This window comes from Cordyceps javanica, chromosome 2 (assembly GCF_051103115.1).
Source record: "Cordyceps javanica chromosome 2, complete sequence".
Taxonomy (NCBI): Eukaryota; Fungi; Ascomycota; class Sordariomycetes; order Hypocreales; family Cordycipitaceae; genus Cordyceps; species Cordyceps javanica.
This window is the reverse complement of record NC_139296.1, coordinates 1,696,975-1,712,629: the sequence shown is the minus strand read 5'-3', so window position 1 is coordinate 1,712,629 and position 15,655 is coordinate 1,696,975. Positions and strand designations below refer to the sequence as shown.

Sequence of the window (15,655 nt, the reverse complement as noted above, 5' to 3'; positions counted from 1 at the left end):
TTTTTGAATTTGTTGAATTTAACGGCATGGCATATATGTGTGATCTCTGGATTATTATTTGGATAGTAAACCAGGTCTATACCAGTAGCCTCTGACATAGGCTCGATAGGGAGAACTAAAAGAAGGAGAGCAAAAGGAGTTCTTTTTTTCTATTATTTTCCTTTTTTTGATGTTTTGAACCTCTGATCAATATTATTCCTTTCCTTGTCTGATCCGAGTCTTTTGAAAATTATACTTGAGGGGCTCAAAGAGCAGGCAGTATCAATCACATATTTAATACTCATTGGCCACGTTCCTTGATTACTTCAAGCAGTTGTCATTGTACTTCTATGTGACTACACACATCCACCGACTTGATGTGCAAAGATGATTTGAACACATCACGAAACTCATCAACAAAACATTACGCCATTTGTCACGCCCCTATATTGATCAACCCAAAATATTTTCCAGAAGTTTTTGAATGCCACCTTTGCTCCACGCCGTGACGCGGCCCTGATCACACGTTTCCCACGCTCTGCGCATGAGCGCGGCGTAGACGGCGGCATCGTCCCGCGACTCACAAGCGGCGCGCTGGCCATCGAGCCAGCTCATGGCACCAAAGCGGGTGATGAGTGTGGTGCTGCCGCCTTCGATACAGGTGGCGCGGTAAACGATGCGGAGGATGCGGGTGCGTAGGTTGACTCGCAGGTAGGGGTTGCTGGCGACGGCGAGCACCTTTTCGAACCAGCGCTTGCGGTGGAAGACGTCGAGGTCAAAGGCTGTGCGTAGGCTGTCGAGCAGGTGCGTCAGCAGCCATGCCAGCTCCGTGTAGTATTTGTCGTCCTCGCCGGGCTCGCCATGTAGGATGTCGTGAGCCATGGGGAGCTTCTCGAGGGACCAGACGGGGCTGCGGGTCAGAAAGGCGTTGATCTTGGGGTACAGCGGGTGGAGCGGATTCTTGAGGATCTCGAGGGCATGCACGGCAAAGGAAATAAATGACGACGGGACGGGGCCGGCGGCGACCTGGGGCTTGCTCGACTCGGCGAGTTCGGAGAGCAGCAGCCAGACCTGCTTCTTCTCCTCGTACGACGACTCGTCGATCTTGGCGGCCATCTTGAGTATGTTTGTAAGAGCTTCTTTGCGGATGTTGATGTGGGGAGAGGCGAGCAGCTTGACAAGCCCTGCAGCAAGGCCATCTTCGACTAGATCTTCGACGTTCTTCGAGGACCATTTGACGAGCGCATTGTTATCCTCCTCAAGTTTAAAAGGCTGATGAAGCATTTCCTCTAGACGTGCTTCATCGACCATAACACCTGGTAGAGCGCTGATTTCGGTGGAAGTATTTGACTCGGGCGCTTCTTCAATGGTGATGCGTTGCAAGGCTTTCCTCTCCGATTTGTCACCTAGACTAGCCATCTTGACAGCATTTGTTGCTGATATTTGTTCGGAGATAGTTGAATAGATTTCCGTGACAAGGCTTTTGCTCTCTCCTGTGAGATTTAAAGCATTGAAGTACAAGGAAAGAAATTTTCCAATCTCAGATGTTGCCGTCTGTGTGGCGCCATCGAGCGCAAAAGACAGTTGTTCTTGCAGGACAATGTTTAGCAGACTGAACTGCCCACCTTCTGGCACAGTCTTGATCTGCTCCAGATACTTGATGGGGGAGCCAGCACATCTCGTGATGCAATTGTCCAAGTATGCCCAAGGCACACTCGCAGCCTTTGAGTCAGAGGCTGTACAACGCAGGGCCCGTAGTAGGGCTACTAGTCTTGTGCTCTTGGCCACAAGCTGATTCTCAATTGCCACATCGGCAAGCACGGACTGCAGCTGAGCCAAGGGGGCGGTATCGTCACTCTCACACAATACTTGTAGTAATGACGTGAAGGCAGAGTATCCTCTCCCACTATTGCTGGTCTCCGTCTTGGCAAACCATCGCATACCAGGGGAGTAGCTAGCAATTGACACCAAGTTCTTCAGCTCCATGACAGCAAAGGAAGCAGAGCTTGGGTCGGCGCTCTGATTTTGAATGCTCCGCAGTACTTCGACAAAGAAAGGCGAGACATCGAAGTTGGCAGCAAGTGCTACACGAGGCACAATTTCGTAGTAGAGTCGCAATAAGCGACTGGCCAGTGTTCGATGTAACACGTTTTCGGTAGGAATAGCCTTGTAGCAACGCACCACTTCTTTCATGTCTGGTATTCTTTGGCAGAACGAGTCTATTAATCTTCTTGACGCATCTGTCCAGATCTGCTTATTTTTTCTTCCGTCCTCCTCGTGCATTTTTAAAGCGACGGCAAGCTTTTCGAGTGCTTGAACGAGAATTCTCGTCGCGAAGAAAGAAGTGAGATTAGATTTTAAAGAGAAGCAGCGAATGAGGACTTTTTGATTTATGGGCTGAGGAATGATGTTATCGAGGAGGATGGAGGTAGGGGGCGGAGTATTTGCGTATAAGGAAGTATCGCCGAAGGCTGAGGGCAGAGGTATCGACATGGTGTTGAAAAGAAATGCGGCATAGCCTATCCACGTCATTGAAAGCTTAGGCTCGAATGTAAACGATCGATTGTTAAAGAAGTAGTCAGCAATCAGTTCGGGGGCAGCCTGAAAGATGGCGACGAGCAGCTCGTTGTGCTTGAGATTCGACCATGGGCGAAGTTTGCCAGCGAACTCGGAAAGAACGAAATTGAAAACGGGGACGCCATCACGGAACTTGTCAGCCCAGAGATTGCCATCGGCCTTAGCTTGAATAGATTGTCGCGGTGTCGAGCTCTCTTCGTCAGGTTCTTTCGGATATAAACCCTTTGAGGGATAGAGTACACCTGCTGTAGGATTTGTGCATGTATATACGAGGAATTGGTGAGCCATTTCTATGACTTGGTCAACATCGTCCTGGGGAGCAGAGGCGTTGCTGTATGTGTATAATCCAAGGAAGCGCATCAGGGTTTTGGTGTTGAAGCTCTTGAACTTTGTGTCGCGTGCAATCTTCGAATCCATGAGAACATTTGTCTTTAGCGAGACTAATATTTCCGTCACCAGGAACGGGGGGTCGTTCTTCATCATAAACGTAACATGCGACAAGAGCTCTTTTTGGGCAAGAAGCTCCTTTCTCCCATCTGCATTGAGGAATTTGAGGCAGGATAAAAAGAACCGGACAGCATTAGTTCGAACAGAAGCCTTGCGAGGGTTTTCTGGGCCATCGCCGAAATTTGTTATCTCGAGATTGCGGCCAAGGGATGCAAACGTAGATGCTCGGGCACGAAAAATGCGCTTGGCAAAGGCCCCGCCATCAAGGGAAACGGCTTCGCGCAGTAATCGGAGGGTTGGTGAAATGACAAAGCCCTTTCCCTTTTCGGCGGAAAGATTGCGCGATATGGATTTTAGTTGTCGTTCCTGCAGAAGCGTCTGGCAAATGCCGAGTCCATAGGGCACCAGATCGAGGCTGTCGGAAATAACCTGTAGCAGAAGAGCCAAGACAACAGCGACGGAGGACATGACACCATCGTCATTGACCTGGGAAGCAAAGGACCACATCTCCATGACATCGTTGAGGAAGACCGCATCCTCGCCTGTGTCCCGCGGTTGGACGGACTTGAGGTAGCCACGGATAATAGCGATCTTGGCTTCGCGGTCGGTCTCTGTGGAATTGGCTTCGTCGAGGAGCTTCTTGAAGGACTGAAGACCTAGAAATAGTCAACATGTGAATCTACCGGGAAAGACTAGCCGAAGAGGCGAGCATACCGTGCCGCGCAGTTCGCATGTTCTGGTCGAAGGAAAGTAGCCTTCTCAGCTGATCGCTGGCATAGACATCCTCGCTCGTCGGGGCTTCATGGTATGTTTTCTGGCGCTTGTTGTACGCGGCTGCGCCTTCACTGGTCCCTGAAGATCGTTTACCCATTGTAGCGCGGCATGAACTGTCGTGCGTAGGGTAGTCGCCAGACGTCAAGATGGCCAAAAAAGTTGAAAGCGTCCAGGAATTTTGAGATACTGCCCGAAGCCACCGCCGTCCCGCCTTCCAGGACAGGTCAAAGTGGACAGCGCTAGCAGGGTGGTGCAGTGGGCCACTAGGATTTCCGGCGGCGAGGATTGCCAGCCTAACCTAATAATAAAGCTTTTACTTTCTATTTGATTAGCCGTCGAAACCTGTTTTGGCTGTTCCATGATCTGCAAGGACGGTTGAACCAGCAAACAATGATGCCCTGATGGCTTCTACATGTTCCGAGACGAAAAGCGTGTCATGGCCTTGCCACCATACGGCGCTGTAGAGTGTCATCACCAATCAACTATAAAAACTGCTTCTTGTGGATTTGAGACATGGGAATACTATGCTGACCGGTACTAAGGGGTATAGATGATATCCTTTCCTTTAACAGAAGCTTGACCTCCTTTACTACCCACTCGGCGGTTGTGTACTATGTAAATGCAAATCTGGAAAGCGGCGAAAAAGATGCCAACAAGAATCATTATGATAACAGTGCGAAGCCCCGTGTGGTAACTGCCGAGATGGCATCTATGGTCAGCAAACATATGGTGGCATAGTGGCAGACCAATTAGAAACTTACAAGGGAGCGTCCTTTGCCTGAAAGTATTGCGTACCAACCATCAGACCGCTGATAGATGACATCACCCACATGCTGGAACACAAGACATGGACAAGTCAGCCTCTGTTGATAGGTATGGTGGCTCTCCTCTTCATCCCTTCATTCACACTTACGCAATACCAATGCTGCGCTCCCGTCTATCGCGGCAGTTTAGCTGCAGCCACGTATTCGACACCGGATGGTATCCCACAGCAAAGCCGTTCACCGCCGTCCATAGGCCCCATCGCGACCACCTACCGACCATAGGATGGACTTGTCGAGCAACGACAACGCAGACAAGGTAGCAAACCTGCGCGGAAATGACTGTGCCACCGCGGAGGTTGGTCTTGTCGCTGACATATGCGAAGAAGAATACCACAACAATGGCCAGGAACGCCCCCACGGCGGCAAGAGCGTTGGCTTCTATGCGCTCAAACCCGAGTGACCTAGATAAAGAGGTGAATTCTCAGTCCGTTAAAAAAAACTCTCTTCTTTCAACTTACATGATGATGGATGGTGTGTACGTTGTGAGAGGGGACCACGTGGAAAACACGCAAAATGACGACACGTACGTTGGCCAGCGTCGATAGTGTGATACGACGCTCCAGACAAGTTTCCAGTCCAGTCTCTCTTCGCTGTATTCTTGGGGACCCCTTTCTGTGGCTGTCCGGTTCTGCAGCACTTCCTTTTCGCGGCTCGAGAGACGTATCAGACCTGGGCCTAGGAGAGGGGACGCCTCGCTAACACTGTCCGGCAAGCACAGCACAATGATAAACGAGACCAGGATTGTAAACAACCCTTCGACTATTTCAAAGTGTGAGTAGCGGCGCAACTGAATAAAAGAGGTGGTTTACCTTACGCAAGAAGAGCCACTGCCAACCTCGAAGTCCCTGCACGCCGTCCAGCCGAAGGATACCAGATGCCAAGAGTGGGCTGATAGCATTTCCGCCAAACATGCCGAAAAAAAAGATGGCAACTTTCTTCGCAAGTTCACTTGGGGTATACCATGTGGAAAGCGTATAAATGGAACCGGGAATGTAGCCGGCTTCAGTAAACCCAAGAAACAGGCGCACCGCCAGAAAACCAGCCCTATTTCTCACAAAGACCTGCATTGTTGCCGTAAAACCAAACGCAAAGACCTGGCCTGCAATCCACTTTCTAGGACCTAGCTTCACATAGCATGTTAATTCTTCATCCGACGTTTGGGTTTGCCCGTTGAGGTCCTACTCGTTGAAGAATCATGTTGCATGGAATCTCAAGCACCACAGTTCCCATAAACATCAGTTGGTTGCCGAGGTTTACGGTGTTTTGATCTATAGAAATGTCTTTTGCGAAGCCACCGGTTAGTGCACTGGCAAGGTTCATACGGTCCAGCTGAAAGAGGAGAAGGCCGAGGAAGAGAATCAGCAGGACGGAGAAATCGACCCTACAAATAGCATTATTAGCTGTGGCTCGCGCTCCTGACTATTGCAGTGGTGTATTTACTTGCGCCGTGCTGATTTTTCCAAGCTAGAGTCATGCTCAATAGATGGAGAGGAGCTGTTGATATGCTGGTTTTCGTCTGGAGACTTTCGTATTTCCCAAACACCAGAGGAGTCACTTTGTGAAGCGCTAGCGATATCCTTATCGTTGTTCATGGTCCTTGATGAGCGAATGATGGAGAGACAATATGCCAATGCGCAATTAAACTGACGAGCTATATCTCAAGGACCTCTGCGCCTCAGCGATGCTGAAAATCACGCTGAAGTTGGGGTTGAAGAAAATTAAGCTTAAAATGCGAAAATTTCGATTTACAAACTTGAATAGTTTTCATATTTTAGCAAAGTCTGAGCGCTGCACCCCTTCTTGTTACACAGCTAAGAACCTGGATGAGTTGATGGCGTCATCAACCACACGCCTGACGTGCAAGCGGCGAGCACCAAAAAGTATTCAAAATTCAGTTCAAAAAGAGAGAAAGAGAGCAGAAAGTTAAGCAACATGGATGAATATTTACTGTGCGGCTGCTTGGATGTTTTATCCTTGGCAGTCTCGACAAGGCGATTGCGTGATTGATGATTTATTTGACGTGCGCCTAGGCCGCCGTATAAGAGAAACCGACAGAGTCAATCGGTACAGAGCTCATCGAAGAGAATGAGTTGGTGTATTTAATAAGTATACTGGCACCCGGTCTCGGTGTCCATCCACCCCCGCGATTTCCATGCAGCAATGTCCCCAAATACCGTAAAACGGGTGGCCGTAATTGGCGTTGGCCCTGCTGGCGCCATTACAATAGATGCATTGGCTCGGGAAAAAAAGTTTGATCTGATTAGGGTATTCGAGCGTCGCGAAGGCCCCGGAGGATGCTGGTATGCATACACTCCCACCAGCTCGGCTGAGAACAGAAGCTAATGGTGACAACAAGGATAGGTGACACTGCTGCACCCCCTGCAGAAACAAACTTCGATGCACTCGCAAAGCGTACCGCTGATGTTCCCCTTCCGATACCGACGCAACTGCCAGCCTTGACTCCCAAGTCTAATCAGCCGCGCTTCACGGAGTCGTCCGTGTACCCGTACCTGGAGACCAACATTGATTCGATCCCGATGGAATTTAGTCAGGAACCAATACCATCTGAGAAGAGCCAACGGTCGATATCGCTGCATGGGAAAGACACGCCATTCAGACACTGGCGCGTCATGCGTGACTACATTGCAAGCCTGGTGGATCGGAACGGCTATCAAGATTTCGTCTCATACAACACTACGGTCGAACAAGCTGAGAAGGTTGACGGCGAATGGAAGCTCACAGTTCGAAAAGAGGGTAACGCTCAAGATTATTGGTGGAGCGAATATTTCGATGCTGTTGTTGTCGCTTCGGGACATTACTCTGTTCCTTATATTCCTGCCGTACCGGGGTTGGAGCAACTGCAAAAGATGCGCCCGGGGAGTGTTGTGCACAGTAAGCACTTTCGAGGCAATCATTCGTACAAGGGCAAAGTAAGTATTCTGTCGGGTTGCGATTTGTGATGCCGTGATAATGACAGTTGCAGCGCGTGGTGGTTGTCGGAGCATCTGTCTCGGCGGCCGATCTTGCTTTTGATTTAACCCAGGTAGCGGAAGCACCTGTCCACGCCGTCAAGATTGGACACACTCCCAACGGCTATTTTGGAGACGAAGCATTCAATCATCCCCTCATCAAACAGCACCCGTCGATAGACCACGTCGATGGCAGAAACGTCTACTTTGTCGATGGCAACTCGGTTTCCGACGTCGATCACATCATATTTGGCACCGGGTATAGCTGGACGCTGCCATTTCTGCCGGGAGTGCCAGTCCGCAACAACCGAGTACCCGGTCTTTACCAACACGTCGTCTGGCAGGGCGACCCTACCCTGCTGTTCGTAGGCGCTGTGAATGCGGGTCTGACGTTCAAAGTCTTTGAGTGGCAGGCCGTGTTTGTTGCTCGCCTTTTGGCCGGACGAGCCACGCTACCGCCTCTGGAGGATATGCGCCAATGGGAGGCGGAGAGGATCAAGGCTAGAGGAGACGGTGCCAGATTCGCGCTCGTGTTTCCGGATTTTGAGGATTATTTTGAGACGTTGAGAGAACTCGCGGGCGATGGTGACGGCGTGGGTAGGAGGCTGCCGCCGTTTAAACGGGAATGGTTTCGTGCGTTTCTGGAGGGCCACGACCGTCGAAAGAGGCTCTGGCGACGGATCAATGAGGAATCTCGTGAAAGTGAGGAGGAAAAACTCAAAAAAGGAAAAAAGACGAGGCCCCGGCTTTGACGAGCGAACGCATTTACACTGGCCCTGCCAATATCGCTTGCTGCTACGGATTATTGTGCCTGTAGCAGTTCTATCAGGGTATGAACTGTAGGTACTGGGTACTGAGTAAGCAAAGTATATCTTAATCTTATTTCACACTATTACGGACCCACATGATGAAGAATTTACTCAGTATGTATCAAGCTTGAAGCAGCGACATGCTATTGAACAGAAACAAAGAAGGCACAAGCATAGAAGGTTGACTCAGCATGGTGACAATCGTTGTTCACATGTGAATGTTCAAGGGGCAGGACCAGAAATAGGGTTGAATCAACATATGTTCCATGTAACATGATGGAAAAATAAATTTTATTCATTGCTAGGCAGAATTATAGTCGAGCATGTGAATACGGATACGTCGCCTCGAAGGCTGTGCTGGTGCTGCATGTATGCACCCGGAGAACCCCTTGAGTAGCGTACTCTATATCCATTAGACTTTGTTATTAATAGTTTTCCCCTTTTGATAAAATCTGGACTGAACTCTAGCCCAGTCTCGCCGTCTTCATTTTTAACCCCGTGATGCCACTTACATACCATACTAAGTAGGCTGCACACCACCATCCCGTCTTAGCTCTGTACCCCCACTACTACTAAGCTGCTTTTCGCCCTCACAACCACCACTCATCCTCTCCAACGCAGTCGTAAACTGAGACAAGCAGCGAGGCTTTGACCCTATTGTCACCGCCTGTTGGGATGAGGCCCTTTCACATGCTCTGAAGCTAAGGAGAATGCCTCTTGGCACTGCACAGTTGCTCACGCAGACTATCCTCTAAGCCGAGACATCTCTACAACGTGGTATCTCGTCAGAGGACCCCAGAATATCTCAGTAAACGCGATGCATCGTCACCACACCCTCTCCAACGGTTTGCAGGGTGACGGCGTGTATTCTTGGAAGCATCGCCGGGGCTGACGGGGCAATGCGTGCCACTTTTCTGCTCTCTTGCATCATTCTTGGTCGTATTCCTTACTTAGTGCTAACGTCTCCGGTAGTCCCGTATGTATCCAGTTCGGCTCAGGAACGAACCGCGCTGGTGCCATGCATTGCACTACAGATACTGGGCATGTGTGTATACCTGAGGATCGGGTGGCCAAAAAAAAAAAAAATCTCCTGCCCGGAGCGCTGCCAAGGCCCACGTTCACGCAAGCCAGCGCGAGTGAGAGAACACGCCTTGGACAAAAGGGGAAATGCAAAACATTGGGCTCGCCACGTCCCTGACTCGAAGCGGCAAACAGCAAGATGAGCCAAAGTGTATCTATCTGCCCTGCAACCGCGTCGATGGGTGAACGCCGCTCGACAGGCCGAGTACCCTTGCCCACGCGACCACCCCAGCACACCCCTAGCCAGCGACGGTGTGCCAACCATGGATGGAGCGAATGGAGCCGTTGGGTCGCGGCATCCGGACAGGTTGGCATGCAAGTCATCGATTCGCTCTGCAACAATGGCCGTCTGACCAGAGCCAGTGGGTCGCGACTTTCTAGTGTGGCGCACCATCCTCAACCCAGCCCGGAGCCCAGCCAAGCCAGCCTCTCGCGACTCCTTGCTGCTGGGCACCAATTGCTGCCGGATGCCCTATGCGGCCGTCCGACTGGTTCGCAGCATCGTCCTCGGCGACCTATCAACAGCTTCCGTTTCAAGGTTCACTGTTCTGCCGCTGCTCAGCCGCCACCAATGGCCGTGACCACCTTTGTTACGGATGACACCACGATGGATCCGTCATTAGACTCAAATGACGAGGTTTATTTTTCTGCTCTATGTGATTTTATTTACTGGGGCTGTCGCTTTTCGCCCCAAGACGCCCGATCGCTGGTTCTTCATTATGGCGCCGTCGCCAGATTGCCGTAGCCTCCTTCGTTCTCAATCACCCTCATCAGTCACCTACGGTCAACCACAACTGGTCTCTTGCTTAATACCTGGCTGGAGCTGACAGTATATACATTGGGCAATCTCTCCTCTACACGCGGATTCTTGACCCTTGTGATAGATTATACAGGGAGAAATGCATGAACAGGATAATCATATTGTAGCATGAGGGAACCGCCTAGTGCTCATGTCACAGGACCGTCGTCGTGGTTGTCATGGTGTTGCATTCCGCTTACATTCCACAGCCAAACCCAAAATCAGGGTAAGTTCACCAAACGTTTTATTCTTCAACCTTCATTCAACTTCTTTTTATTTTATTGAAACTTGAATATTCTTCTCGGTCCCCGGAACACGGTATTGATTATTATTGCACAGTCGATGAAAAGATGCCTGCCGCTGCTGTCGTCGCTGACCAGCCGGCACCCCAAGCACCTCCTCTCTTTGGCCGGTCGTCCACAGAATCGTCAATAAGGCTTTCTAGAACCAATTCAAAATCAAAGGCCTATTCACCGAAACTCGGATTTTTTGGTAGACAACGCAATCAATCGGATGCCTCGTCGCAAAAGATGCTGATATCCGCACCGACCGATTTCCGACATCTGACATCGGGATCGCATCACGCCTTTCCTGTGGCGCCTCTGAGCATCCATCCTCCAGAGATACGTCGTACACCACAAGCGCACGAATTTCTCCGAATTCATCATCCTTCAGTGCCGGCGCATGATGATTGGGAACGCGGTTATCGACGCGAGAGCCTTCCACCCTTGGAACCGCTCGAACTCAGCATATACAGCATGCAAAATCGCCTTTCACCTCTGTTGCCTCAGTTTGACCTTCCAATCATGGTCCCGTCTCCTCCACCCGCATATGCCAGAGAGGATGCAGAGCGCAGCCCGGTTCTGCACTCGCAGAGAAGCATGCCATCGCTGTCCCGCGCCCCATCTCAATCACCTGGCGTGAGCGAGGGAAACTCTAGCCCGAAATCGCTGACTTACACATCAACGACCTCGAGGCAAACGGCGCGGCCGAGATCACACACCTCACCTGATGTCGAGGCCATAAGAGCCAGGGTAGCCAATGCAATGCAGGAAATAGAAATGCTGCAGAAGAAAATTGACGATGTTGTCGAGAGACAGAGCTTGTATACGCCTAGCCGGCCATCAAGCCCGCATTCTCAGCGCTCTTTCACTCGAACCCTGCCTGGTAAAAATTTTCCCTCTTCAGATGCTCTGGTCGGATACGTATTAATTTATGGTTTTAACAGATCTAGAACCCATGCCATCAATCCCAGCGCTGCCCCCATCAGCCCCATCGTTTGCGGAGCGACTCCACGGTGAGGCTGATAGATTGCCTGTAGATCAGGTCACTCTACCGAGACAGTCTTGCACATTAGATGGGCTGGGCACACAAAAAATGGAAGGTAAACGAAGGCAAACACCGCCACTAGAGCGTGATGAGGATGCCCGGGGCATGCCGCCGCCGCTGCCGCTTGTTTTAAGGCCGCCATTGCGGAAGAAAAAGCCGTTTACCGAAGGGCTATCCAGCTTCAGGTTCCCAGCGCCACCACGAAAGAGCAGCCTGGACAGTGTCACCAACAAGCCTCGCGCTATCAAGAAGACGGATGGGTTCTATCAGTGCGTGCCCGTCAACGGAGCTCACATTAGCTACGAGTCGCTGCACTCACTGTCGAGTAGCGATGGAGGGGAGAACAGCGAGGCACCAAGTGTGCGTTCGCCTTGCTCGCCGGCTACGCCGCGCGAGCTGCCGATTGAGCGGTGCGCGACGTTTGGGCAAGACACCAAGGGACTGAGAATGAGCGTTGGCATCGCCCTTTAGGTTGTAAGAATTGGACTGGGACTTTTATAGACATACCTCTGGGAGGAGACGAAAGCGTGGATATTATACCCGAAGCACTTTTTGAAAAAGATTGGGCGCAATAGAAGGAATACATTGGAGGGAGAGAGGGAGAGTGCATTCAGGCAATGCGCCGCACGATTTCACATTTTGCTATTTTTCAGGAAAAGATGGCATCGTGATTTATTTGTTTCGTTTGTTTCTTCATCTTCTGTTGGCAGCGCCACTGCCAATTGGCGATCTTGTCCTAGAACAGGTAATCAGGACTGGTCGGACATTCTTAGTCAGTTTATTATTAGCCCTTGAATATCAGCGCTGTTTCAGAAATGAGCAGAAGGAATTATATGGAGTAGAGAAGGCGCATCCAGTGAGACAGCAGATGAAATGAAGCTTGGACGGGCGAATAGAATGAGGGAAAGCTTCCAATGTGATACGTACAAGGTGGCCATCTACTAAGGTAGTTATTACACGGGACGGCAACAGCGGTATGTTCTTGGAGGCCCGGACAATTATACCTTTTATTTCGAACAACGCAGCGTACTGAATTCATTCTTGATACTCCTTCACCTCGTATGCTATCTTTTCTCATGTCACTTCTTTATATCTCGTCTGTAAAAGTGATAATTCTCTTGCCTCTGCTGTCTCTCTGATGCTACCAAAGCTCAACGTAGTAAGTGTGTATTTCATTATATTTTTCATGCAAATGTTCTCTTTACTCGAAGCCTAACTAGCCAGTAGATGCACGCGCTACCGCAACGTGGTCGAGACCTGAACACAACGTTGGGCAACAAATGGACTTGATGTTGGTGGGTTGGTGGGAAGAAATAGTAACCCCAGTTGACCAGCGGCCTGCGCAACTCACACCGCCGAGACACTGCAATGCTTGTGAGCCTGTTTACTGGAGCCAAGTCACAGCGCCACACACGCCATTGAAACCCTTTGACCAATGCGTCGTCATTGTCTCGCTTTTCCCTTTCCAGCATAATAAATCACGCCGGCGCTTCTTATTTTTCTATCCGATTTTTTTTTCCCTTCGAGTTCTGACACTTTGACAAACATCGCACAACTTGACAACTTGTCCTCTGGCCTCTTGTGAGCCGCTGGACTCTTATTCCCGTGCTTTCCTCTTCTCAGCGACCGAAGCACTCTGCGGGTGCGCCTCCCGCTGCATACCACCCACACGACCCTCCAACCCAAGCTCTATATTGACGCACGTGTGGAAACCGACGCTGGCTGTTGGTTCTCGACACCCTCTCGACCTAAATGATGGATAGTAAGCGCAGCAGAGACTACAAGTACTCGGCCGTCCACGGCGACGAGCCGGGCAATGTGCCGATCGACGCGCTCCGTGATCCTATAGGAAACAGACGGCCGACAAAGACATTGCTCAAGCTCGCAATGGGCTCAACTTTGATCGCAGCGGCTCTCTTTCTAGCTTTAGGGTATGTGCACATCATTATGCTTCATCCGACACGAGCGTATCAAGAATCTCTCCAAACGCCGCCTGCCCAGCTCGATTCGCCCTGCTAATGATGGCATTGAAATAGAGGCCATGCTTCCACATGCTGCACCAAGAAGGCGACCTGCTCCGGTTCGCTCGGCACCTGGGGACAATATTCACCCTGGGCCCCTGCACCTTCCAAGGTCGACCCTGCGATACCATCCGAATGCAAAGTGACATTTGCGCAGATGCTCTCGCGACACGGCTCCCGTGGACCATCGGCCGACAAAGGAGTCAAGTATGCGGCCCTCGTCAAAGAGCTGCAGAGCTCAATCACGGAATACACGGAAGGGTTCGAGTTTCTACAAGATTATAAATATGAGCTTGTCCCCGATGATCTGTCACGGTATGGTGAGATGGAAATGGTCGATTCGGGCAAGGTTTTCTACAGTCGCTACAAGGACCTGGCTTCCGAGTCGGAGCCGTTTGTCAGAGCCTCGGGGTCTGAGCGCGTCATCATGTCGGCGCAAAACTTCACGCATGGTTACTATGATGCTCAAGGCCGCAGCGGCGACGACTTTGCCTCGCGCATCCTGGTGATTCCGGAAGAGGAAGGCTACAACAACACTCTTGAACACGGCAGCTGCAAGCTGTTCGAGGAGGGCCCTGGCAAGAAGGATGGCAGTGCGAAGCAGAAGGAGTGGAAGGATATCTGGGTGCCCTCGGTGCAGAAGAGACTGGGCAAGAAGCTGCCCGGAGCTAAGTTTGACATTGACAGCACCGTCTACTTTATGGAGCTCTGCCCGTTTGAGACTGTCGCCTCGCCCGAACTGACACTCTCTCCCTTTTGCCGCGCTTTTTCCAAGGACGAGTGGCGCAATTACGACTACTACCAGTCGTTGGAGAAGTGGTATGTATACGGACCCGGCCGCGATCTCGCGTCGTCGCAGGGCGTCGGCTTCGTCAACGAACTAATTGCACGGCTTACGGGCAAGCCTGTGCAGGACCACACGTCGACCAACTCGACGCTGGATGGGGCCGCTGAGACGTTCCCATTAGACCGCAAGCTGTACGCCGACTTTAGCCACGATAACGGCATGATGACCGTGTTTACGGCGTTGCGGCTGTTTGAGGGCACCGAAGACCTGTCCACGACGAAGCGCGAGTCGCCGGAGCAGCTGGGCGGCTACTCAGCCTCGCGCGCCGTGCCCTTTGGTGCGCGCATGTACGTGGAGAAGATGCAGTGCGGTGGTAGCGACCAGGAGCTGGTGCGCATCCTTCTCAACGACCGTGTAGTGCCGCTGCACGGCTGTGATGCCGACGAGCTTGGGCGTTGTACGGTGGACAAGTTTGTCAAGTCCATGTCGTTTGCGACGAGTGGTGGTGAATGGAGTCGCTGTCAAGATGCGAAATAGCTTGAAACATGGCGACGCCTACGTAATAAACTTATTAGGTAGTATGCGGTTTCTTCCTCACTTTGCGGAGACTGCACTTAGTAATTAGAACCAGGCAGCAATAAATAGAGCATTGCCTTGCAAGGTCTTCTTATACGTAAATCAATGCTAATGCAGTGATGATCAGCAAGTCCACCTTGGTTCTTTGGTGTTTATACTGGAGCCTAAAGGGTGCTGCGTAAGCTGTCTGTTAGGTACTCACCGACCGTAGCAGGCAGCAGTGGCCGTCTTCACATTCAGTTCTGGGGGCAGTTCTGCGTTGGTTACAAACAACATCGGTAGCAGAACGCAGGGGAAATAGAAAAGTACATTAAACAAATGCAAGGCAGGGTACCTATGAGGGTAGATGAGCATCTCGAGTAAAGGAAGCTGGAGGCCGAAAATCTTTAGTGGCGGCCCTAGAGAAGTCACAGGCTAAGCTGTTTCTCCAGTGGTCAGTGGTCAGTCCAATGTTGTTCTGCTACTTAAGGTATCAATCTGTTTAAGGATGAGTAGGTAAGTAACCTACTTAGGTGGTAGGTAGGTATCTACCTAGGTACCTATTTATTTAGCTTCAGCCTGGTTGGTACGGAGTGCTGACGACTTACTTCCCAGCCCGGTCGGGTGTAAGTAGCTGTGAAGGATAGAGAGCTGAGAGCCAGGTACGAGGTACAACTGGACTCCCCTACGTCAGCCTGCTGGGGA

The 15,655-nt window shown here is 51.0% G+C and overlaps 5 protein-coding genes across 5 annotated transcripts; 3 read left to right on the top strand and 2 right to left on the bottom strand.

Annotated features, from left to right (window-relative positions):
* Positions 1-432: 432 nt before the first annotated feature.
* V2A60_003017 (ribosome 60S biogenesis N-terminal-domain-containing protein) lies at positions 433-3,874 on the bottom strand (the record flags this gene model as incomplete). The annotated part of the gene is made up of 2 exons (XM_083254360.1): positions 433-3,659; positions 3,718-3,874. The coding sequence occupies 2 exons, from the start codon at positions 3,872-3,874 to the stop codon at positions 433-435; spliced, it is 3,384 nt and encodes a 1,127-aa protein (XP_083110486.1).
* A 660-nt stretch (positions 3,875-4,534) lies between these two features.
* On the bottom strand, positions 4,535-6,193 carry V2A60_003016 (uncharacterized protein; the record flags this gene model as incomplete). Its single annotated transcript, XM_083254359.1, has 6 exons — positions 4,535-4,610; positions 4,691-5,002; positions 5,060-5,360; positions 5,416-5,725; positions 5,784-5,982; positions 6,042-6,193. 6 exons carry the CDS (start codon positions 6,191-6,193, stop codon positions 4,535-4,537), a joined length of 1,350 nt encoding a protein of 449 aa, XP_083110485.1.
* A 568-nt stretch (positions 6,194-6,761) lies between these two features.
* Positions 6,762-8,322, top strand: V2A60_003015 (uncharacterized protein; the record flags this gene model as incomplete). Its single annotated transcript, XM_083254358.1, has 3 exons — positions 6,762-6,901; positions 6,958-7,531; positions 7,585-8,322. 3 exons carry the CDS (start codon positions 6,762-6,764, stop codon positions 8,320-8,322), a joined length of 1,452 nt encoding a protein of 483 aa, XP_083110484.1.
* Positions 8,323-11,635: 3,313 nt separating this feature from the next.
* Positions 11,636-12,058, top strand: V2A60_003014 (uncharacterized protein; the record flags this gene model as incomplete). The annotated part of the gene is made up of 1 exon (XM_083254357.1): positions 11,636-12,058. The coding sequence occupies one exon, from the start codon at positions 11,636-11,638 to the stop codon at positions 12,056-12,058; it is 423 nt and encodes a 140-aa protein (XP_083110483.1).
* Positions 12,059-13,342: 1,284 nt separating this feature from the next.
* V2A60_003013 (histidine phosphatase family protein) lies at positions 13,343-14,932 on the top strand (the record flags this gene model as incomplete). Its single annotated transcript, XM_083254356.1, has 2 exons — positions 13,343-13,518; positions 13,624-14,932. The coding sequence occupies 2 exons, from the start codon at positions 13,343-13,345 to the stop codon at positions 14,930-14,932; spliced, it is 1,485 nt and encodes a 494-aa protein (XP_083110482.1).
* Between the last annotated feature and the right edge of the window lie 723 nt (positions 14,933-15,655).